This window comes from Coregonus clupeaformis, chromosome 13 (genome assembly GCF_020615455.1).
Source record: "Coregonus clupeaformis isolate EN_2021a chromosome 13, ASM2061545v1, whole genome shotgun sequence".
Taxonomy (NCBI): domain Eukaryota; kingdom Metazoa; phylum Chordata; class Actinopteri; order Salmoniformes; family Salmonidae; genus Coregonus; species Coregonus clupeaformis.
The window spans coordinates 12,620,356-12,645,241 of NC_059204.1; the positions used below are offsets into that span (position 1 = coordinate 12,620,356).

The 24,886-nt window shown below is 42.6% G+C and overlaps 1 protein-coding gene across 1 annotated transcript in view; it reads right to left on the minus strand.

Moving 5' to 3' along the window:
* Positions 1-1,511: 1,511 nt before the first annotated feature.
* Positions 1,512-24,886, minus strand: part of LOC121580186 — a 168,969-nt gene continuing 145,594 nt past the window's right edge. The window contains exons 9-18 of the mRNA XM_041895245.2: positions 20,985-21,104; positions 20,173-20,249; positions 19,590-19,765; positions 17,660-17,888; positions 11,882-11,967; positions 11,204-11,395; positions 9,690-9,832; positions 4,692-4,906; positions 2,185-2,933; positions 1,512-1,610 (exon numbers count right to left, since the gene is read on the minus strand). Coding sequence (XP_041751179.1) covers positions 1,552-1,610; positions 2,185-2,933; positions 4,692-4,906; positions 9,690-9,832; positions 11,204-11,395; positions 11,882-11,967; positions 17,660-17,888; positions 19,590-19,765; positions 20,173-20,249; positions 20,985-21,104 — 2,046 coding nt within the window. The 3' untranslated portion in view covers positions 1,512-1,551. The remainder of the gene's footprint in view (positions 1,611-2,184; positions 2,934-4,691; positions 4,907-9,689; positions 9,833-11,203; positions 11,396-11,881; positions 11,968-17,659; positions 17,889-19,589; positions 19,766-20,172; positions 20,250-20,984; positions 21,105-24,886) is intronic.

Below are 24,886 nucleotides of genomic sequence, written 5' to 3' on the forward strand. Positions count from 1 at the left end.
TTCTGGTGTCCTTTGACAGCTCTTTGGTCTTGGCCATAGTGGAGTTTGGAGTGTGACTGTTTGAGGTTGTGGACAGGTGTCTTTTATACTGATAACAAGTTCAAACAGGTGCCATTAATACAGGTAACGAGTGGAGGACAGAGGAGCCTCTTAAAGAAGAAGTTACAGGTCTGTGAGAGCCAGAAATCCTGCTTGTTTGTAGGTGACCAAATACTTATTTTCCACCATAATTTGCAAATAAATTCATTAAAAATCCTACAATGTGATTTTCTGGATTTCTTTTTCTCATTTTGTCTGTCATAGTTGACGTGTACCTATGATGAAAATTACAGGCCTCTCTCATCTTTTTAAGTGGGAGAACTTGCACAATTGGTGGCTGACTAAATACTTTTTAAAAGGGTTCTTCGGCTGTCCCCATAGGAGAACCCTTTGAAGAACCCTTTTTGGTTCCAAGTAGAACCCTTTTGGGTTACATTTAAGGACCCTTTCCACAGAGGGTTCTACACAGAACCCAAAAGGGTTCTACATGGAACCAAAAAGGGTTCTCCCATGGGGACAGCTGAATAACCCTTTTTTCTATGAGTGTATATAGGGAGTAGGGTGCCATTTGGGACAAGACCTATGACAGTCTTTGCAGGACATCTGACATTGCAGTCCAAAATGCCATCTAAGCACTGCTCCATCCAAACCACGTTGGGCAGCAAATATGTGAAACTTTCTTCAACCCCTACATTATCAACCCTGTTTTCCCAACCCTGGTACTTGTCATTGCTTAACCCCACTACCTATAAATGAGTGAATGTTGAAGGTGCAATTTTGGTGGCCCTTTCAGTCAGGACTGGGTGTAGGATAAGAACATTAATTTAATATAATTTTATTACAATTTACTACAAGAGCGGTACCGGTAACCTCTGCATATAGCCTCGTTATTGTTATTTGATTGTGCTACTTTTTATTTTATTTTTTACTTTAGTTTATTTTCTTAACTCTATTTCTTGAACTGCATTGTTGGTTAAGGGCTCGTAAGTAAGCATTTCACTGTCTACACCTGTTGTATTCGGCGCATGTGACAAATACAATTTGATTTGATTTGAAGAGCAGAATAAGACTATGTGTCCGAGGCAATTAATTTACAAAGTGATTCACAAGTGGTGAGGGAAATGTTGCACTTGAGCCGTTCAACACAACAGTCATAAAAATAACTTTATTCATTACATTGGTATCTGTTGACGTAGAACAAATACAAGTTTACCTGTTGACAAATTACAAAATCAAGTACAGTAAATAGCATAACCATAAAGAAAAGTAGGAAATCTGAGGTTGAAATTAAGTTGAGTCACAACGACCAAAAACCTCAGTCATACATGAAGAAACGACATCGCTCAAGTTAACCACCAAGCTTTTAATTCTAATGGAGGCTTTTTTGAACAATTTCTCTGGATACAGAACCCCTTCCCTCGCTTCTCTCCCAGGTTGAGTCTTTTTGACTACCCCACCCCCCACCCCCCACCCCCAATTGGTGTCACATTGATGGTTCAGTCAATTGGTGGTTTAGTAATGATTACATGATGCAGTCTCCTTCAACTCATGGTACCCCTGGTGGTTTGGCTCTGTAAGGAGACAGAGAGGGGAGTTAGGAGTGGGAAGGACCACAAATTGTATCTGCTCTCTTGCTGTAGTTCCTAATAAAAGCCTCTTTTAGAATGATAGGCTTTCCAGTCCTGGGAAAAACTCTTTAACACGTAATACTTATTTATATTAGGCCTACTGGTATAGTAGTACATGTATAAGAAAACAATTTGTGGACAGTTAATATTTGTGCAAAGCATTTTTGTATCACAGTTACTGAGAACATATACAGTATATTATGGTATATTCTTATGTTCGCAATTTGTTTTCTAACAGTGTGGATGGAACATTTTGAGTCAAAACTGCTATCTCAAGTGAAGTCCATTACTACTATTGTCTCCTCATCCAATATTCAGTAAGAGTATAGTTGCTATTCAAACTGCTTACACTACCATCCGGTATTCAGTACAGTCGCTCTGTATTTAATTTGAACATCATCTGCAGTCTCACAGAGAGAGCTCCTTCACTTTATAATTTTCTGAACATCCCAAACGATATAGACGAACAATCCCACTAGCAGAATACGTTTGAGAGTGTAGATAAAAGTTACGGTACCCAGACTCATTTTCTCCTCCACCAGAGGTCTGGACTCGGTGCAGTTGACCGCGTTTCCCCGGGCCGCTCCTAAAATGGTCATGATATCCACCAGGTTGAGCTTCCCTTCCTCCTGCAGCTCCTCCACCTCTTCCTCCAGCTCCTGCACCGCCTCGGCCCTCTCCTCGATCTCCTCTGCCGTCAGCATCCCCGCGCCCTTCACGCCGTTCCCCTTCCCGATCTGCGGGGGCGCCAGCGAGCATACAGCCCTCAGCCTGCCATAAGACTGCAGATGCGCCACGTTAGCTCGCAAAAACAGCAGAAGAACGTTGAGGTCGTTGAGCGGGCAGCCCAGCTTGCGACCGCTGTTAAGTCCCAATGCAGGGAGAACTTCGTAGACCGACAATAGAGTCGTATCCCAGCAGAAGAGGCGGACCAAGCTGAACAGCACGATAGGCACCAGCAGGACATAGATAGCGCCGTTAGCCACGCTAATAATCTGGAAGACCAGTTGGCCGGTCATTTTACACTGGACCAGCTCAGGGACCCAGTTCTGGTCGCGTAGCAAGCCGGTGCGGACAAAGCAGCTGAACTCATCCTGGAGAAAGGCGGATAGGTGGAAGTAGACGAGGTAGAGGCAGGCGGCAGACATGAAGGTGAGCAACAGGAAGCCGCGCAGAAAGAGCATGCTGACCAGGAAGTAGGAGCCGTGCTTGCTCTGCATGTACCTCTCCAACAGGGGATACTCGAAGTAACGCTTCCGCTTGGCCCTGAAAGAGACCATGGAAGAGATGGGGTTAAAGGACAGTTGGCTCAAACACACTTTCATGTTATTGGCTCCGTTGTTTGGTAATGGAGGTTGTATGAGGATCTAAGGCATTTATCATAGTATTCAAGATTTAAATAGTCAGTCACATAACTGTAGTTAAAGCCTAAATAGTGTCTTGTTTTCAGATACTTTTGGCTGTTATTAGCTTGCTTTTGTACTTTTGTAAGCTAATAAGTGCATGTTTTGGTTTTTGCTCTAGCACCACACAGCGGATTCAAATAATCAAAGCTTGATGAGTTGGTTATTTGAATCAGCTGTGTAGTGCTAGGGCAAAATCCAAAACATGCACCCAGGGGGGGCCCCAGGACCGAGTTTGGGGAACCCTGGTGTAAGGCACCTCCCCCTTTCAAATGTTTATAGAACAAAAACAATCAAAAAGTAGGATCCTGATTTTTAAGACTTAGAAACAAATAGGTGGAGATTTACAAAGAAAAAAATCAGGGGGTAAGAAAAAACTTTTTTAAATAGAAAAGATTCATAATCAGCATGAGTGACATATAGGCATCAGATTATTTGGATGAGTCAATGTATGGAATGTCCAGTAGATCTTTTTTCATTTTGCATTTGAAGGAGTTGAAGCTGTTGCAGTGCTTGAGGTAGTCCGGGAGACAGTAAAAATAAAAGAAAACTGCCCTACAGTATGTAAGTAATGGAGAATTTACTAATCTTGTACGGAAAAAAGGGGTGTGGAGATCTGTGGCCATTCTTGTAGAATAATGACGAACCTGAGTATTGAATTTGAAAAGAGTTTGAAAAGAAACAGGGAGTAGATTTATTTTGAACTGGAGTACAAATAAACAGACTTGAAGTTGATTGATGTCATAAATATTGAGGATTTGAAGGTGATGAAAGAGTGGAGAGGAACTGGCACGACTTGTCGGAGTGAGTTGCCATTCTCACAAAACGCTTTTGAAAAAGGAAAATGTTATTGAGGTTGCTTTTATAAGTACTAGCCCAGACTATATTGCAATATGACATGAATGGATAGGTTAAGCTGTAGTATACATTCAAAATTATTTTTCTTGGGATAAGATGTTGAATTCATCTGATGACACCAATACTTTCACAATTGTATTGGAGACATATTAAATGTGATTTTTCCAATTTACTTTTTCGTCAATGAGGACTCCTACACTCAGAAAAAAATAGTTCCTAAAGGGTTCTTCGGCTGTCCCCATAGGAGAACACTTTTTGGTCCAGGTAAAACCGTTTTGGGTTTCATGTAGGACCATTTCCACAGAGGGTTCTACATGGAACCCAAAACGGATCTTCCTGGAATCAAAACGGGTTCTTCAAAGGGTTCTCCTATGGGGGCAGCTGAATAACCCTATTAGGTTCTAGATAGCACCTTTTTTCTATGAGTGTAGAAATTTGGTGGATTGAACACGATCATTGTAAATGATTGGATATACGGAAGATTGTTTATTTTTTCTTTTTTAAAATCATTTACATTTAGGGACAACGTATTTGCTTTGAACCAGTTGTCTCATGTTTTTTTTTTTTTACCTCTCCTGAACATGCTCTCTTCATTTGCATTTTAAAGTCATCATATTTTTTGTATTTTCTTGTGTGCAAATAAATAAAAGTAGACATCAATTCTAAGCCTGCTGACTTCCCCTCTTCCCCAGTCCAAAATTCCTGCCTCAACCAATCTGTTTGGATCTATCTCTGCCACAATCTTTGCCACACCCACTCTCACCTCTCAAGCTCGGCCTGGAAGGTGAGGGGGTTCTGGGTGTTCTGGCGCATCTCCAGGATGCTCTGAGCCAAGCGCACGGAGCGATTGTAGGACTTGTCCAGCTCGTCAATGATGAAGAGCAGGTCGGAGCCCAATGACGGCATGACCAGGAAACGCCAGATGAGGGCAGGCAGGTACATCATCATGGCCATAGCCAACAGAGAGTATGGGAACATCTGAGAAGGAGGGAGGGAGGGAAGCAATAAAGAAGGAGGGAAGGTGAGGAAGAAAGGAAGAAAAGGGGAGGGGGCCGGACAGGTAGAGAGAAAGAGAAGAGAACAGAACAGAAAAAAGAAGAGTGAGAGAAAGAGTGAAAGTATAAGAGAGAAGAAGGGAAGGATAGGGAGGTAGAGAACGAGAGAGTGATTTACAGTCTACATTTTACATTTAATGAGAAAGATTAATTACTTTTAATGGATGCTCTTTATTGTAACATTAAGGAAGCAAGAGGCACTTTTCATTCGAAAGTAATGATGATTACTGTACAAACAAATTATAAAAATCCAGCGCTCCATATCTCTCTCCATATCTACACACAATATCACCTAATTTCCCACGTTGAACACCAAAAACTCAAAAAATGTGTACTGTACTACATAAGAAACACACACACACGCACACACACACAGACACACACACTTACATGCATACACACACAGACACTCCTCACAAGCTTGTGACACAGCTCCTCTGCCTCATCTGAACAGACTATCCACCAAATACATCAAAATACACAAATGGACACAGCACACGGTTAACTCCATCATTACACCCATGAGCATGAGGTTCATGTCTTACTTAGACAGCCCAGTATTTATAGAACTACTTATTACATATTTATAGAACCCATCTAAAATGACATGTCTGAGCTTTGAAATGAATTGCTGATGCCCTCAGTAACATAAATATCAAGTTGTTCATGTCTTGTCAAAGTTTAACAATGTTATGTCTGGAGAAATCTTTAAATAATATGCCATTTAGCAGATTAAATGTCCCTTTTAATAAGATATTGGGTTTCTATCTTAAGAATGTATTTTCAATTGGGAATATTCCACCAACTCTGGCAAATACCAGTATAGCCCACAAAATGCCTCCAGTATACCATTGACTCTTTATCCACTTCAGTGGCGGTCAGTGCCGTTTAAGATGAGGGAGGACGATTTTGTTTTTTCATGAGCATGGCCAAATTTCTATTACAGCATATTGGATGACTGTTATTCCTATTCCATTCACCCAGTTCAATGTAACAGCGAAAGGTTTAGGCTAGTACATTTTCCCTGTACCCATCATGCGGTTGCTACAACCTAGCCTATGAATGAATGTTTATAACGTAGGTGACACATTCAATACCCCCTTGCACACTCTTGCCTACATCTAGCTGATATACGGTGTAATCATTAGTCCAACAGTTGCAAACAAGAGTTTCTATTGGACAAATTCAGGTATGTTTATCCCCGTTTCGTTCTGTTTGCTTCCGTTTAAGAAACATTTTTCAACAGAATCGGCGGAATGAATACACCCCTGATCACATGTAAACACAGTCCACAAGTGAAACTTAAAGTGAAAAAAAATTGATAATAAGAAGATTGTGGGAGCTGTACTGTTAGTTTTCAGTGCAGTCTTTGATATTATTGACCATAACCTGTTGTTGAGAAAACATACAGTACCAGTCAAAAGTTTGGACACACCTACTCATTCAAGGGTTGTTCTTGATTTTTACTATTTTCTACATTGTAGAATAATAGTGAAGACATCAAAACATTGAAATAACACATATTGAATCATGTAGTAGCAAAAAGTGTTAAACAAATTCTAAATAAATCACAGACAGTGTCACCAGCAAAGCACCCCCACACCAAAACACCTCCTCCATGCTTTACGGTGGGAACTACACATGCGGAGATCATCCGTTCACCCACACCGCGTCTCACAAAGACACGGCGGTTGGAACCAAAAATCACCAATTTGGACTCCAGACCAAAGGACAAATTTCCACCGGTCTAATGTCCATTGCTCGTGTCTCTTCTTCTTATTGGTGTCCTTTAGTAGTGGTTTCTTTGCAGGAATTTGACCATGAAGGCCTGATTCACACAGTCCCCTCTGAACAGTTGATGTTGAGATGTGTCTGTGATTGCCCTCTGTGAAGCATATATTTGGGCTGCAATTTCTGAGGCTGGTAACTCTAATGAACTTATCCTCTGCAGCAGAGGTAACTCTGGGTCTTCCATTCCTGTGGTGGTCCTCATGAGATCCAGTTTCATCATAGCGCTTGATGGTTTTTGCGACTGCACTTGAAGAAACTTGAAATGTTCCGTATTGACTGACCTTCATGTCTTAAAGTAATGATGGACTGTCGTTTCTCTTTGCTTATTTGAGCTGTTCTTTTACCAAATAGGGCTATCTTCTGTATACCCCCCCCCCCCCACCCCCACCCCCCACCCCACCCCACCCCTACCTTGTCCCAACACAACTGATCGGCTCAAACACATTAAGAAGGAAAGAAATTCAGCAAATTAACTTTTAAGAAGGCACACCTGTTAATTGAAATGCATTGAGAGAATGCCAAGAGTGTGCAAAGCTGTCATCAAGGCAAAGGGTGGCTATTTGAAAAATCTCAAATATATTTTGATTTGTATAACACTTTTTTGGTAACTACATGACTACATTACATTCCATATGTGTTATTTCATAGTTTTGACGTCTTCACTATTATTCTACAATGAGTAGGTGTGTCCAAACGTTTGACTGGTACTGTATATATATTGCTTCTCCTTCATTTTGGAAGAAATTAATTTGTTCAAAACTGTTCAACTATTGTCTTTCTCTCTCTTTTAGTCAACTACTCACCACATGTTATGCACTGCATTGCTAGCTAGCTGTAGCTTATGCTTTCAGTATTATATTCATTCTCTGATCCTTTGATTGGGTGGGCAACATGCAGTTCATGGTGCAAGAGCTCTGATAGGTTGGAGGACGTCCTCCAGAAGTTGTCATAATTACTGTGTAAGTCTATGGAAGGGGGTGAGAACCATGAGCCTCCTAGGTTTTTTATTGAAGTCAAAGTACCCAGAGGAGTACGGAAGCTAGCTGTCCTCCGGCTACACCATGGTGTTACCCTACAGAGTGCTGTTGAGGCTACTGTAGACCTTCATTGCAAAACAGTGTCTTTTAATCAATTATTTGGTGACGTGAATATATTTAGTATAGTTTTATCTAAATTGATAACTTTTTTAATGTTTTACCATTAAATTTTTTTATGAAATTCACTTAGGAGGATGGTCCTCTCCTTCCTCCTCTGTGGAGCCTCCACTGATCAACTTACATTACACTGTTGTCATGGCAAAGACAGAAACAATCTTTCCATGGTCTTTATCACCTGACAAAGAGCAACCGTTTACAGTACTTGCGTTACCTTCTTTGTTCAGTTCCTGTGCCACAGTGGAACTGACAGCGTTTTAGCAACATGAAATCTTTAAAAAATCTGTTCATATACACCCCCAGGAAGAATATGATGCCTCTTTTTTTACCACTTAGATATGGTCATTTTCATACTTTCATAGAATGTTTGGGAATTATGTATACTAAGCCATTTGTAAAATTCCTATAGCAATATAGAGTGGGAAAGCGGCCGTGCATTTGGACAATTAATAGACACTGTAGTAAATAAAACCTAATAAAAACATGTCAGTCTTGTTCGGGAATGGACTCTACACAGACTGGTGCGCCATAGCCAATCAGAGCTACAGTAGGCCAATATGCAAATAAGCCATTTGTCAAATGGGCCTGCCATCATTCACTTTGAACTGGACTGTGTGTTTACAGGCAGTAGCAACAGCGTGACTTTAGATCATTAGAAAGCATTAGCCAAAAGCCACAAAATACACCTGAATGGATTTCTGCAAATATGTAAATACCACGGGAGTCCTCTTACATTTGGGAACTTTACAGTGCTATTGATCAAACAACTATGAACAGGTATGCTCTCTCTCCCTCAGTTGCCTTTACACATCAACAACAATAAGATCAACAACTAATGTTAGCCAGCACGAGATTAGCTTAAATCTAACAAGGGAACAGTAGATAAATCCTCTCAAACTTTTTCAGTTTGTAGTTGGCCGTCAAAATTGCACTGATAAACGATGGGGAATAGTTCGCCCTTCTGCAGGTTGCCTGCCAATGCATGGTTGTCCCAACCCACGTTTTAATAACTGAATGGGAACTTGCCTGCCTCCCCACCCATTTGATCGATGCCAAATACATTTGATTGACAACTAAGAGATATGCTAACAGTCGTTCAAGTTCAGTATAGCTAGGTAGCAAAGTGATTCACATTTCTCGCTAACTAACCAAATGTCACCTGCATGTCTAGCTGTAGAGACAGAAATACGATATGAGGGGAAAAAGTCGGCCGCTCACCCACTCGCCCAATAATATCATCCCAGAAGCTAGCTAGCTAGCTAACGTTAGGTTCTGTGTTTAAGCTAGCCTATTAGCCACATTATGACTGACTTGTGATCATTGTCCTTGCTAGGTTGATTGTGTTGTCATTCCCAGCCTTAGTTACATTCGTCCGTTTTTGTCCTAAATATTGACTCATTGAAACTGAATCCCGAATTGCTGGAGGCAGCTGTGATTTACAACCTGATAGTAATATTTGTTAGACTACCAAGAAATGTATTGGTGAATTATATTGATAATGCATTGAACTGCATACTGTACATCTATTCTGCCAACAATGCCTTACTCTCTGTCATGAAATGTTGAGTCAAATATAACCTGATTTTAAAACCTCTTATGAAGTTGGTTTTGTAGCATAAACTGGGAATTAGATTTTTCTGACTGATATTATGATTGTCTGTTTGTTTCATATCTTCAAAGTATTTAAAACGCTGTCAACTCCACTTTAAGGTGTGTGCAATTGTCTCTCGTTCTATCATGACAGAACAGAGCAGGCCTTACCTTGTGCACCCAGAGGGATCGCTCCTCAAAGTTTCCGTCTGTGTCAAACTCATGGTGCATCAGGGAGTCCCAGCAGTACGTGTCCACGTAGGCTGCCTGCTTGGCTGTGAAATTATTGGGGGGGAAACAGCTGATCTGTGGGCCTAGAGGAAAAACGTTAATATTTTGTAAAGGTATTACACTGACATAAAGATGCATGCATGTGCACACACATAACAAACATATTTGCATGCATAGGCATAAACACACACACACGAGAGAGAGAGAGAGAGAGAGAGAGAGAGAGAGAGAGAGAGAGATTCCTTAATGTGAAAGTTTCCCTTTTCCAGAAGCAGAAAAGTAAAAAAATCTAAATCATATGTTTCTAAATGGAAAACTGGGTTTTAAAACAGGGTGGTATTACTCTCCTAATGTGTGGGTGTTTTTCAGGACCGAGCCCGGCCCGCTCCACCATACAGATGGTTGAACCACAGAGCCAGGGGTCCACACCCTTCCCTTCAGCCTATCTCCCCTACAGCAGTGCTGGGAGGGCAGGGCGACGGGCGTGCCCCTTGCACTTCAGAGAAAACCCTGAGTTAAACACAGGATACACTATTTTTATAGACAGCCTCCACATCAGTGAGAGTCTCCTAAAAGAAGCTCACGCAACCATCAATTTACTGACAGGACATGCAGAATGCTTATGCTGCACTCCTACTGTTAGTATGTTATTACAGATAACTGTACATGGACAGATTACATGTAACACAATGTAGATGTGAAACTATGTGTGTGTGTGTGTCTTTGTATAAATTGAGATAGCTGGGGACATACTGTATCTGAAATTGACTATTTAAGGCCGTCAGGTTACAAGGGAACACAGACAGCAACAAAGCATGTTCTTTCAACCACAGACAGTTTGACAAAGAACCCCTATTGCCATCGCTATGTTGCTTGGTACACATTGTACAACAAGGGCTCCTTCTCACCCAGCTATTTGTAGCTGTGGTAGAAATCTTGTCTGCAGCCACAGGTGCACACAACACAGACACCAACCAGACAATAAACGAAAGATAAAGCAGAAAACAAACTAGAGAAGGAGGGCTAAGATCCATCAACTGTTTCTAGACTGTTTTCCATTTTGCAACATCTTCCAGTTAATTAACATATCCTATCGTTTGACTTCGATAGAGAGCTGCAAAAAGACCAGGTTGCCTGTAATTACCGAGCAATGCAGTGTCGGCGAACGCTGCTCTCAATCATCCCCCTGCCTATTAATATCTGTAGCGGCTGATTAAAGGCCAGCTCCGTGGGAAGACGATCGTTAGCTCAATGTCAATGAAACAAGGAAATAAGCTTGCCTGTCTGTAGCCTGTTATGGGTGCCGCTACCACACACATTGTTGTGTTAGTGTTATTGCTGCAGTTGACCAAGGTTGGGGGGGGAGAGAGAGAGAGAGAGAGAGAGAGAGAGAGAGAGAGAGAGAGAGAGAGAGAGAGAGAGAGAGAGAGAGAGAGAGAGAGAGACTGACTGACCGATGGAGATTTCGCGAGCAAAGGCCATGGACACCAGCAGCAAGGGCAGCCCCACGGAGACAAACTTGATGACCCTGTCGAGCGGCAGCTCCAGCTCCAGGTGACCGATGCGGTTGCCCCCAGCGCCGTCGCGGAGCAGGGCGTCCGACAGCATGGCCTGGGCGGCCACATTAGCGATGGACATCTTGGGGCCTAGAAAGGGACAGGTAAATGTTGGATTTACTCCAACCTGAGTCCACTGAGACTTGATAGCACTAAGCTCTATAGTGCATGAAGGGTTTTTAGCATGGGCAGGATCCAATCCCAACTGGCAACCAAGAGTTTTGGGGTTAGCTAGGGAAAATACCCTGTAGCGTGTTAGAATGTACTTTGTATTCAGTTATGTTTATAGTTTTGATATCCAATCTGAGAAATAAAAATGGTATTCTTTGTGTGAAGTAATCATAACTGTATGCAAAACTATGGCCAAGGATGAGAAGAGAAAAATGGTATCAGATATTTCTCTTCAGTTGACAATATTGTATCACCATAAAGTATATACCAAACATACATCAGTCATTTAAACCATTGATATAAATAGCACTAATTATACACACCTCTAGCTCCCTAAATGTCAACAGCCTTTAAATCATCTCCATTCCACTTCTTCTACAATGATAAAAACAGTTTCCACGTTACCTTCAATCCGCTTGCGCTTTCCAGTGACACAGTGACTGCAGGGTGGAAATCCAGAAATGAACCAAACGGACCTCTGAAGACCAGAGCTGTGTTGGCGAGGCCCTTAAGTAGTCCAGGAGGGCCCTGCTAAATGAGAGGCTGGGACTGGGCTGGGTCTGGCCCATGGGTCTATGGGTCTAATTACAAGGGACCGCTGTTGCTGTATGCTGGAGCCCAGATGGCAGTGGGGGGGGGGGGTGACTGTGTGTGTGTGTGTGTGTGTGTTTGTACTTATGTGTGCATGTGTGTGCCTATGAGACACTGCCCTGCCTATCCACTGATGTCCCAACCATGCTCTTGACTGCCATGGCAGAAGCCCACTTCAAACAAGGCCCCAGCACCAGTGGCTTTTCCTGCCTCTGTCATTTCCCCTCCTATTTATACCTCAGGTTGGCTTCAGATGCTGCTTCTAGCACACAGTATGGAGGATGGCAGTTACAGTTAGGCTCTGCCTGCTACAGCTATTTCAGTGCTGCTGCTAGGACTGGTATAGTTATGCTCCTTTCCGACTGTAACACCAGTGTTACACTAGTGTATACACCCTTATGTTATACTAGGGTAATTGTTTTTCCTTAGCTAGTGCTGACAGTGAAGAGCAGAATCAACAACCTCTGCAGTTCACAGTTAGTCATTGTTATGTAAATGCAAGCTAAAAAGTACCAGTGACAGCAGGTCCGCCGGAGCCATGGCCCAGTGAGACACGGGTGCCAGCCTGCGTAGGTAAAAACAGAAAAGTCTGAGCCTTTTGGGTAAGACACTGGGGTAAAAGTGTCTGTGTGTGTGTGTATGTGTGTGTGTGCATGTGTGTGTGTCCATACCAGTGATCAACTGCAGAATGTCTGAAATCAATGTATAATGGTGATCTACAGAAGATCTTAGTTGTTTTATATTCAGCAGATGTGAAGTGATAATCTGTACTTATATGGGTCACCCAAATGAAAAGGTGGGAAGACGTCTGTGTGGTACTCCAGCAAGGCCAAATCATAGGCTTGATTAACAACCCAGTGAGTGGGATATAAGAGACATGACAAGAACATGTAGGAGGTTGCTCTACATTGAGGTCATTTGGTCTGAGAGTCATCTATAATATGTGAACTTCGTTTATGGGAGGGTTGAGTTAAAAACACGGAGAACAGTGGTTATTCTCTAATACTTGGAAGTTTAACTAGTGGTCTTTCTTGTTTGCAAAGCAGAGGCCCAGCGTTGGGTTACTGTCAGCCTGCAACAGGTAGTGTGGCTGGGGTTAACTTTTCTGACAGGAGCAATGGAGCAAGATTTAACAATGAGCAACAGACACACATTAATGACAACATGTGGGGTTATCTTTAGTGCTTTCACAGTGTGCTGCCTCTGAGTGATGTAGATAAAACAACCACCACAACATCATAAAGGTGAAATAAAAAATAAATAAAAATAACAGTTAAGGGTAAACTGAAATATGACATCATCATTCATAGCTATTTGGATTGTAATTCCCAAACTGGTGACAGGGAGGAGGGGTGGGGCTTTTACACTGTCATGACGCTGTTATCATGTATAATGACACAAAACTTCACACATTCACTGTATCATACTCATACAGTTTCCATAATAGGCTGAGACCAAGGCTGTCCTAATATGTACACTGTATGTTCAAGATGTGCGATCAATGTCATATGCACAAAAATGGAGCTGTACACATTTTTCTGCCTCAAAAAGGATACTCAAACGAGTAGCTTTATCTCTTTAATTATAAAAAATTGTCTATTGAAACAGAATAGATTATGACAACAATGTGTACAGAAAAAAACAAAATCCCTATCGTCACTTGCACTGGAAGAACCATTTTTAAAAAAGCAATCAAGAAAATGAATAATGAAGAACATACTTCACAAAGACCAATGAAAATTCAAGAACAGGTTTTTCTTTTCTTTTCTAGACATCACATCAGAAAATGGGTGACTCCATTTTGTGGATTTAGCACAAAAAGAGAGCTGAAATTAGTTTTCACAGTTTCTTCAAATCCTTCACGTAAGAGATAGAGAATCATTGCAGGAATGTAACTATTCTCTTTAAATCTCCAGGCTTCCCCTTTAAATTGTATTTTTCTTGCAAAGGTTGTCAGTTAATATGAATTGAGGACTCCATCACCTCTCTCCATGTTGGTGTGTTTTTTATTAACTCATTGAGACACTGTTACCAGGGCAGTGTTTTGTTTGTCATGTGAATTCTGTATGTGAAATGTTTTACAGTCTGGAGATTTTGTCACCTTGACTGGCCATCAGTAACTTCACGCAATTGGAAGACCTCCAGAATGTCACAACAGTAACTTTGTGCCTTCTACAAAGAAGGTTCTGCTTGAACCACTTCCGAGAGCTCTGAGAAAAAAAGGAATAAATATGCAAGCCTTCAACAACGTAACACAAATGTCAAAAATCGAATATACATACTTTGTGCTGTTAGGTTACTGAAAACGTTTTTTGCTCATGGACGCAAATAATTATATGTTTTTTTTAACGGAGTGGCTGCGGATCCCACTTTTACTGGATCTTTCTTCCCCGGGGTTTAAGGTCCCAAAACTTATCTGCATGTGCGGGATTCTCTATTTACACACAATCTCTGCAGGCTGCTTTACTTATAGAGAACATGCTAATCTGGCGAATGGTGCTTGTTTAATAAAGTTAGATCAAAGCTGAATCAATGTCCGCAAGATCACATAATGATAGCATTGTACCGTATTGGTCCGAATATAAGACGACCCTGATTATAAGACGACCCCCCGTTTTTCAACACAAACATTTAGAAAAACAGATTTGCAGACTAGATTTGCCGAACAAAGAACTTCATTTTATTTTAAAATAACAATATTAAAAACACAGTGAATTAAACACAAAGGCAAACTATGTACAGTATGATTCAAAATTAATATCAAGCAATAATAAAGCAACATTTTTAAATAACAGAGAAAATACAGGCCACACATTTAACTAAACTTAACAAAAATTCGCCAAACTTCTCCTCCGATGTCTCTCTATCCCTCACACACGTCCTCTGCCCCGCTGTGTTCGCTCTCGCTGTCATCGCTCCCCAGCTGCTCCGCTTCCACCGGCTCCTCCCAAAGCACGTCGTCCTCGCTGCCGTCCAATGCATTTGAGATGCAACATTTTTTAAAGCCATCGATGATGCTCTGTGAGGGAATAGCATCCCATGCATGCAGGATCCATTCACACAGTAGACTTCTCTCCGAAGTCTGACGGCGGGCGTTGGGCCAAACTCGTTCTCCGTCTAAGTGACAGTCCATTACGCCGCATCATCCTACGACACCAGCCGAGGCTGGCTTTAAATCCAGTGATGTTGAGCTCTCTGGCGATTTCCAGGGCCTTAACCTGGATGACAGCTCTGGTAATGGGCATTCCCTCACTTCTTTTTTCCCTGACATATTCAAAACCCTCCGGTCAACCTCAATGAAACGACCACTTTGAGGACCACGGAAGGATTTTCGCTGACTGTTAGCATCTTTTTAGACGTTGTTTTTCTGCTCGCCATCTTCTTACATTACACTCAGTGACCCCGAATGTCTTGGCAGCTTGGCAGTTGTTAGATGACTCTGCCTTATTGACAACCATTATTTTGAAATTGGCATCATAGCTCCTCCGCTGTTGTTTATTGACCTGGCCCACTTTTTGAGCCACTTGTCTCTAAATGGTCAGCCTGTCTTTCCATCTTTAAACACCGGTAACGGGCTGGTTGTTAAGGACGCCTCTTCCCTCCGTCCGGAACGAATTTTTGGCGCCATCTGTGCCCGCGAATGTGTATTGACATTTAAAGGGAGCGCCGAAGAAGAGAAACTGCGCTCTGAATACTAGACCCCGAATATAAGACGACCCGACTTTTTTGGACCTATTTCGAGGGGAAAAAAGGCCGTCTTATATTCGGACCAATACGGTATATAACAGAATGGTTGCATTTCTCTCCCATGAACAGCGCGCGCCACTAGGCAAAATATGTGCTTTATTTGAAACAAAACACAGATATGCTACAGTTTGTTAACTCCATCTGTTCTAAAATTCGCTCATTGTACATAATCGAAACAACACTTTACATAACTAAGAAGATCTAAATGCATATTCCCATGAAACTGATTGAGATCAAATGATTGGCATGCAGATGCTGCATGGACGTTTCACCAGTAAAACTTGAAGAATTATCATTCACGACTGACGGTGAGAAATGTCAAGGGAGGATGACCACAAAAATGTGTGCGTAAAGTAGAGGTAAAGAAAAACATGCACAGAACATGATACAGATCTTTCCTGGGGATCCAGTGGGGCAGGGCGGGGGCGGTGGTGGGGCGGGGGCGGGGGTGGGGTGGGGGCGGGCGGGGGCGAGACGGAGGCGAGACGGGGGCGGTTACCTACGGATCCGCAGCCTCAGCCTTTTTTTAATCATACCTGAAAACATCCATTTTGTTGCAGCAAGGAATCGCTCATCATCAACGTTATGAAAACTTGTGTGGAAAACATTATGACAACGTCGTGCTTATGGAGTCAATGCAGTCAACCTGAGAACCAAAGAGCCATTTAAACGGACTAAGGCATGGATGATACTAAAGCATGGAACCCAACATGATGACCAGGTATAGACCTACAGTACAGTTCATGATCAACTCACATACAGCAACTCATGGTTTTCTTAATTGGAGGATTGGGGTGACCCACTAGTCCACATAGGATGGTGTCCATTTTAGGACACCTTCAGCCTCATGTAGGCTCTTCAGTCTTAAGAGTTCTGATTGGACAGATCTGTAGTTTCTAGACAGACAACCATGGTAGAAAAAACAAAAGGCCCATTCGAGGTGTGTCTATGGCCTGAATCTAGGGGCTGGTCAAGGGGTGAGTTTGAATGTAGGCATGGGTTGTGGAGGGAGTGTACACTCAAAAAAATGTGGGTTATTTGGTAACCCAGCGCTGGGTAAATATTTAACATATTTATTTTGACTCAGCCAGTTGGGTTGCGTGAATAACCCAACATGTTTGGTTGTTGGTTTTTATTTACTTTCATGCTGCGTTGACCCAGAACCTGGGTATTTTTTCAGGAGTCTGGGCTTATTAGGGGCGTGGCTTTCAGATAGTTATTTTTGGCCACCCATGAGAGTTAATGTAATTCCTGTTCATGTGATGTTTGTACATTACAAATGTCTATTTTACTTGACTATTTTTGCAAATTACATATTCTAAAAAGAAAAATAATAACATTATTATTTACATATTGTAACAAAGTGGTAACTATCTCACCATTGGAATTTGCATAGGCTCTTAAGGAACTCATACACTTGTGTAAGCCTCATTAAAGCTACAAAACTGTCTGTGTTCAACATGTGATAACAGAACAGATTAACCAGAATGACATTTACTCTCACGGGTGGCCAAAAATAACTATCTGAAAGCCATGCCCCTACTAAGTGACGCCTCCAGTCATATCTCAATAACCCAGCATCAACAACCCAATCTTGTTCTTTTCAAAGAAAACAACCAAACTATGTGACCCAATGCCTGCAACCCAGAAGTTGGGTCATCCAAACAACCCAGCATTTTATTTTGTGTATGGGCTGGGTTGTGTGCATTAGGGCAACAGAAATTGAAAATGACTGTTTCTTATTGGAGAAATCTGTCTACATTTTCTTCCATTTGGTGACTAATGAACACAACCCAGGTGTCAAAAGGTCAAAAGGTCACGTAGTCCTCTAACATCTCTCATTACTCTAGTCCCTCTCTATGCTCCATGCCCAGATCTCTCCTTCCTCCCTCGCTCTCTTCCTCCTCCTCGTCCTCCTCTTCCTCCTCCTCTTCCATCCCTTCCTCTTCTTCCTCCTCTTCCTCTTCCTCTGTGCCATCCATGGAGTCATCGGTTCCCCCCAGCATGGCTTGCTGCATGGACAGGGTGGCTGAGACAGAGGACAGGGGCTGGAGGCTGTCAAAGCCTAGGGGGTCTGTATGAGAAGGAGGAGAAGCAGGCAACGCAGGGTTAACACACTATAACTGCCTCCGATTCTCTACCCTTCTCATTGAAGTGTGCACTCATTCACTCCCCCTCATGGGTTAAAAAGAATGGACTGGTCTAATGTAGTGGAATCCATATAGCCCATGACAATATTCACTGTATTTCACTTTCTTTTTTTATTTATTTTTTATTTAACCTTTATTTAACCAGGTAAGCCAGTTGAGAACAAGTTCTCATTTACAACTGCGACCTGGCCAAGATAAAGCAAAGCAATAAAAACAACAACACAGAGTTACATATGGGGTAAAACAAAACATAAAGTCAAAAATACAACAGAAAATATATATACAGTGTGTGCAAATGTAGCAAGTTATGGAGGTCAGGCAATAAATAGGCTATAGTGCAAAATAATTACAATTAGTATTAACACTGGAATGATAGATGTGCAAGAGATGATGTGCAAATAGAGATACTGGGGTGCAAATGAGCAAAATATATAACAATATAGGGATGAGGTAGTTGGGTGGGCTAATTTCAGAATGGCTGTGTACAGGTGCAGTGATCGGTAAGGTGCTCTGACAACTGATGCTTAAAGTTAGTGAGGGAGAAAAGAGGTTCCAGCTTCAGAGATTTTTGCAATTCGTTCCAGTCATTGGCAGCAGAGAACTGGAAGGAATGGCGGCCAAAGGAGGTGTTGGCTTTGGGGGTGACCAGTGAGATATACCTGCTGGAGCGCATACTACGGGTGGGTGTTGCTATGGTGACCAATGAGCTAAGATAAGGCGGGGATTTGCCTAGCGGTGATTTATAGACGGCCTGGAGCCAGTGGGTTTGGCGATGAATATGTAGTGAGGACCAGCCAACAAGAGCGTACAGGTCACAGTGGTGGGTAGTATATGGGGCTTTGGTGACAAAACTGATGGCACTGTGATAGACTACATCCAATTTGCTGAGTAGAGTGTTGGAGGCTATTTTGTAAATGACATCGCCGAAGTCAAGGATCGGTAGGATAGTGAGTTTTACGAGGGCATGTTTGGCAGCATGAGTGAAGGAGGCTTTGTTGCGAAATAGGAAGCCGATTCTAGATTTAACTTTGGATTGGAGATTCTTAATGTGAGTCTGGAAGGAGAGTTTACTGTCTAACCAGACACCTCGGTATTTGTGGTTGTCCACATACTCTAGGTCAGACCCGTCGAGAGTAGTGATTCTAGTCGGGTGGGCGGGTGCCAGCAGCGTTCGATTGAAGAGCATGCATTTAGTTTTACTAGTGTTTAAGAGCAGTTGGAGGCTACTGAAGGAGTGTTGTATGGCATTGAAGCTCGTTTTGAGGTTTGTTAACACAGTGTCCAATGAAGGGCCAGATGTATACAAAATGGTGTCGTCTGCGTAGAGGTGGATCTGAGAGTCACCAGCAGCAAGAGCGACATCATTGATATACACGGAGAAAAGAGTCGGCCCAAGAATTGAACCCTGTGGCACCCCCATAGAGACTGCCATAGGTCCAGACAACCAGGCCCTGATCCATTGCTTAAAAAATCCATGACTATTGAGTGTGTATGTGCACACTAACTATGCACATTGATGCAAAATAATTATTTTGAAATAACGAGGGAACAATGTTGACTCAATCTAGAGTGTTGAAACAGACAAACAGACATGGACAGAACGTTTGAATGGTTTAGTGACGTACTGTCAGCATTGTTAGAGTGAGGTCCATGTGTCTGCAAGACTCCAGCCACGATGGAGTCTGGCCAGAAGCGCTGGGTTGGACGGTGTTGGGACTTCATCTTCTTAGCCTTGGGAGCTGGATCTGGGTTACTGGCATCCAACATGGGCTGGAGGATGCGCCTGCGAGCGTTGATAAACCTAGAGATTGTATGAGAGAGAGAGAGAGAGAGAGAGAGAGAGAGAGAGAGAGAGAGAGAGAGAGAGAGAGAGAGAGAGAGAGAGAGAGAGAGAGAGAGAGAGAGAGAGAGAGAGAGAGAGAGAGAAGGAAAATAGACAAATTAAAAGACAAAGAGACCAGTGTAAGACAAACATAGACAGACATTTTTTCTCTGTAAGCGGTACTCTATGATACTGAGAGCATTTTTAGACCAGTAGATGGCGCCAATATGTTGTGAATCACCATTTGGTGGTAGAGCAAATCACTGAAGTTTGAACTCATCTACATTCACTTAGAACATTCAACATTTATATTAATTTCATCCATACTTTTAGCCATTTGATTTTCATGTCATATTGCATTTGCAGTAGTAGTATTACAATCTTACCAGTTGTTGACCTGTAATAAGGTGAGATTTGTTTGTCCTGCAATCTGTCTTTTCTCGTCCTCTGTTGGGTAGGGATGCTACAAAAGGGAAATATATAAGATATTTAGTATGCCATCAGTAAAGTTTAATCAATTTCAATTAGAAGTTTTGTGAATTAATAGTTCAAACCCTCCACTCGCACCTCTCATCCCTAACCCTTGCCATCGTCACTCTGACTTCTCAGTCTTACCTGTTTACCCCTTCTCACCCCTCAACTCTCTTGTATAGATAAAAAAAAATCCTCATAGCCTATTAGAGGGGGTGGAACTACCATATTGCTTATACCTACTCAATTCATTCAGATCCCTAGTGCCATTCGGGATAGAAGCTATAGGGGCTGTTTATGGATGGGCCCTCATTCATACACAGCTATAACCCTAACATTTTCAGCTCTAAACCTTTCACCCCGCTTTTCCTCCATAGCTTGACTTTTCTCAATAGCTTCCTCCATAGCTTAACCCATGGACTACAGATTAATATTGGCTCTGTTACCAACTCCAGCACATCAGCAAAACATTTGATGGTTCTGCACTCAAAAAGATGTCACATAAAACTTACTTTACTTTTACATTTACATTTTTTAAAATAATACATCGAAAAATTAAGTAAGCTTCATGGGACATATTTTTGAGTGCGGAACCAACAAATGTTTTGCTTATCTGGATTCAATGGTTTTACGCACCAAATAAACTTTTGTGAGAGCGCGATGGCCCTCTTTTGATTAACTCCTACACATTAACATTGATGTGAACACTGAAATGTTGCTAGCTCACCATGAGGTGTTGGAAGAGCCAGGAGCGCATGATGTTGGTGGCGTGCTTGGGCAGGACCCCTCTCTTGTTTTTGTGCTTCTTGTCGTCACTGTCCAAGAGTGAAGCCAAGTCCAGGTTTACCTTGGATGGAAGAGATGGATGGAGAGAGGGATGGTGTGTTATTGTTGCCATGGTAACAACGGGAGAGTGCCAATTACTTGTCTCTTTGGCAAGTGCAGAACCGCCCTCTTCACCATTGCCATAGCAACCCAATTTTAGTAATGATACTTAAAATAAAAGGCGAGGAAGGAACGTCGATTTGCAACACCCTTGACTCAGAGAAATCTGGGAGGCCGATCTAAAAAAGAGAGCTAAGATGAGAAAACTGCCTCAGAAACCTGGCAACGTGTGGGAAAACGAGAGTACAAGTAAAACGCTTGTAATTAAAACTTTGGCTTTGGTAAGAGTTTTGTGCCAACTCAGTGGGTGGTTGAGAAAATCATGAAAAAGCACTTCTTCAATAAATCGCTGATTTCTGTTTTACAGTATAAATGGGTGGGGAGAACTCAATGGCAATTAATTGTTCCAGTGTCCTAGTTTAAACAGCAATGTGTTAGAAGCTTTCATTTGTAAGTCCCCACTGATAAAAAATTAAGCATTGTGTGTGTGTGCAAGAAAACACATCTATGCACACACACAAACACACACACACACACGCACACACACACCAAGACATCTACAGTGGCATGAGATCACTATACATGAAATCTCAAAATGTCCATCTCTGGTCCACACACAAAACGAATCATTTCTGTGTCATTGGCGCAAACAGTATCAAAGTGGAGATCCTTCATTCATATTCAACAACCCATTTGAAACAGCTAAAACACACAAAAATATGAACATTTTATCTGGACCATGAATAAATTGGCAGGACAAAACGCATAAATAAATAAACACATAAATAAATATACTCAGCTAAAAATGTATGTAATTAATTTCATGCAGACACTGGCATTGTAAAGTCATTAAAAAGAAACGGCTCCCGACTGATTCTGATATAAATATATAAAACACACAGACAACCACACAAAACAAGCCTCATTACAGTTGCAGCTGGGATGTGGAAATCCCTCCCCCATCCCCCTCGGCCCAGGGAATGCGTGTTCCGGGAAAGCGGGGTTGAATTAATTGGCGGCACCAAGCCGGGGTATCATAACCGGGAGCTTGCCGGTGGTGTAGCTACAGGGATGCACTTTATTCCCAGCCCACGTGTAGAGCGCTGCCTCGGCTGGGTCCTGGGTATTCACAGAGGCCGCCGCTGTCTGTCAAACACAGAATTACCTGCCTGGCTGATACAGCCGCAGAGCACCGCACTATACAGTCTACTCCATAGGCGAGCATACGGGTGGTCTGACAGTCTGACTCAGATATGGACCTCCTGTGTGAGGTTCTTCAGGGCATGGGGAATGCATGGGTTTAAAGGGACATCTAGAGCTTTCTTTGCAGGTGGGTTAGACTTCAAATGAAAAGAAACAAGTGCACATTTCGTCAAGGAGAGCATTTTAGCACATAGGCTAAAGGATGAAACGTTAGCATAATAAACAAGTGATACTTGCAAACACAGTGTGCTGGAATTTCTTAGGTTTCCCAATGACATGTTAGCTATTATGCTATTGCTCTAATATTCATATTTCATGCTAGTACTGTCGTAACATGTTCATAACAGATAGGCCTTCCATCTGATGACAGCTAATGGCAAGAAAAAACTAATATATTGCATGACATTGAGAGTATTTGGAGTTTGTCAGTCATTATCTGTCTCTACATCTTAAGCAGGATATATTTGATTCTTATGACAGTTTTACGATATGACAAAGACTATATCTCAAATAAAGTGTTACCAATTAACTAAATATATTTAACTGCTGTTCCTCTAACTGGGTCGAGAGCTTCAAGTTCCTCGGTGTCCACATTACTAAGGAATTAACATGGTCCACACACACACCAACACAGTCATGAAGAAGGCACCACAACGCCGCTTCCCCCCTCAGGAGGCTGAAAAGATTTGGCTTGGGCCCTCAAATCCTCAAAAAGTTCCACAGCTGCACCATTGAGAGCATCTTGACTGGCTGCATCACCGCTTGGTATGCAACTGCTTGGCATCCGACTGCAAGGTGCTACAGAGGGTAGTACGTGTGGCCCAGTACATCACTGGGGCTGAGCTCCCTGCCATCCAGGACCTCTATACCAGGCGGTGTCAGAGGAAGGCCCTAAAAATTGTCAAAGACTCCAGCCACCCAAGTCATAGACTTTTCTCTCTGCTACCGCATGGCAAGTGGTATCGATGTCTGGAACCAACAGGACCCGGAACAGCTTATTCCTCCAAACCCTTAACCCTGCTAAATACCGTGCACTCGGAAAGTATTCAGACCCCTTGACTTTTTCCACATTTTCTTACGTTACAGCCTTATTTTAAAATGGATTAAATTGTTTTCCCCCCTCATCACTCTACACACAATACCCCATAATTACAAAGCAAAATCAGAATTTAATAAAAATACAAGTATTCAGACCCTTTACTTAGTACTTTGTTGAAGGACCTTTGGCAGCGATTACAGACTCGAGTCTTCTTGGGTATGACGCTACAAGCTTGGCACACCTGTATTTGGGGAGTTTCTCCCATTCTTCTCTGTAGATCCTCTCAAGGTCTGTCAGGTTGGAAGGGGAGTGTTGCTGCACAGCTATTTTCAGGTCTCTCCAGAGATGTTCGATCGGGTTCAAGTCCGGACCCTGGCTGGGCCACTCAAGGACATTCAGAGACTTGTCCCGAAGCCACTCCTGCGTTGTCTTGGCTGTGTGCTTAGGGTTGTTGTCTTGTGAACCTTTGCCAAAGTCTGAGGTCCTGAGCACTCTGGAGCAGGTTTTCATCAAGGATTTATCTGTACTTTGCTTTGTTCATCTTTCCCTCGATCCTGACTAGTCTCCCAGTCCCTGCAGCTGAAAAACATCCCCACAGAATGATGCTGCCACCACCATGCTTCACCGTATGGATGGTGCCAGGTTTCCTCCAGATGTGATGCTTGGCATTCAGGCCAAAGCGTTAAATCTTGGTTTCATCAGACCAGAGAATCTTGTTTCTCATGGTCTGAGAGTCTTTAGGTGCCTTTTGGTAAACTCCATGTGGGCTGTCATGTGCCTTTTACTGAGGAGTGGCTTCCGTCTGGCCTCTCTACTATAAAGGCCTGTTTGGTGGAGTGCTGCAGAGATGGTTGTCCTTCTGTAAGGTTCTCCCATCTCCACAGAGGAACTCTGGAGCTCTGTCAGAGTGACCATTGGGTTCTTGGTCACCTCCCTGACCAAGGCCCTTTTCCCCCGATTGCTCAGTTTGGCCGGGCGGTCTGAGAGTCTTTAGGTGCCTTATGGCAAACTCCAAGCGGGCTGTCATGTGCCTTTTACTGAGGAGTGGCTTCTGTCAGGCCACAACCCTGGCATTGCAAGCGCCATGCTCTACCAACTGAGCTACAGGGGACTACATTGGTGGAGTGTTGCAGAGATGGTTGTCCCATCTCCACAGAGGAACTCTAGAGCTCTATCAGAGTGACTATCGGGTTCTTGGTCACCTCCCTGACCAAGGCCCTTCTCCCCCGATTGCTCAGTTTGGCCGGGCGGCCAGCTCTAGGAAGAGTCTTGGTGGTTCCAAACATCTTCCATTTAAGAATGATGGAGGCCACTATGTTCTTGGGGACCTTCAATGCTGCAGAAATTTTTTGGTACCCTTCCACAGATCTGTGACTCGACACAATCCTGTCCCGGAGCTCTACGGACATTTCCTTCGACCTTATGGCTTAATTTTTGCTCTGACATGCACTGTCAACTCTGGGACCTTATATAGACATGTGTGTGCCTTTCCAAATCATGTC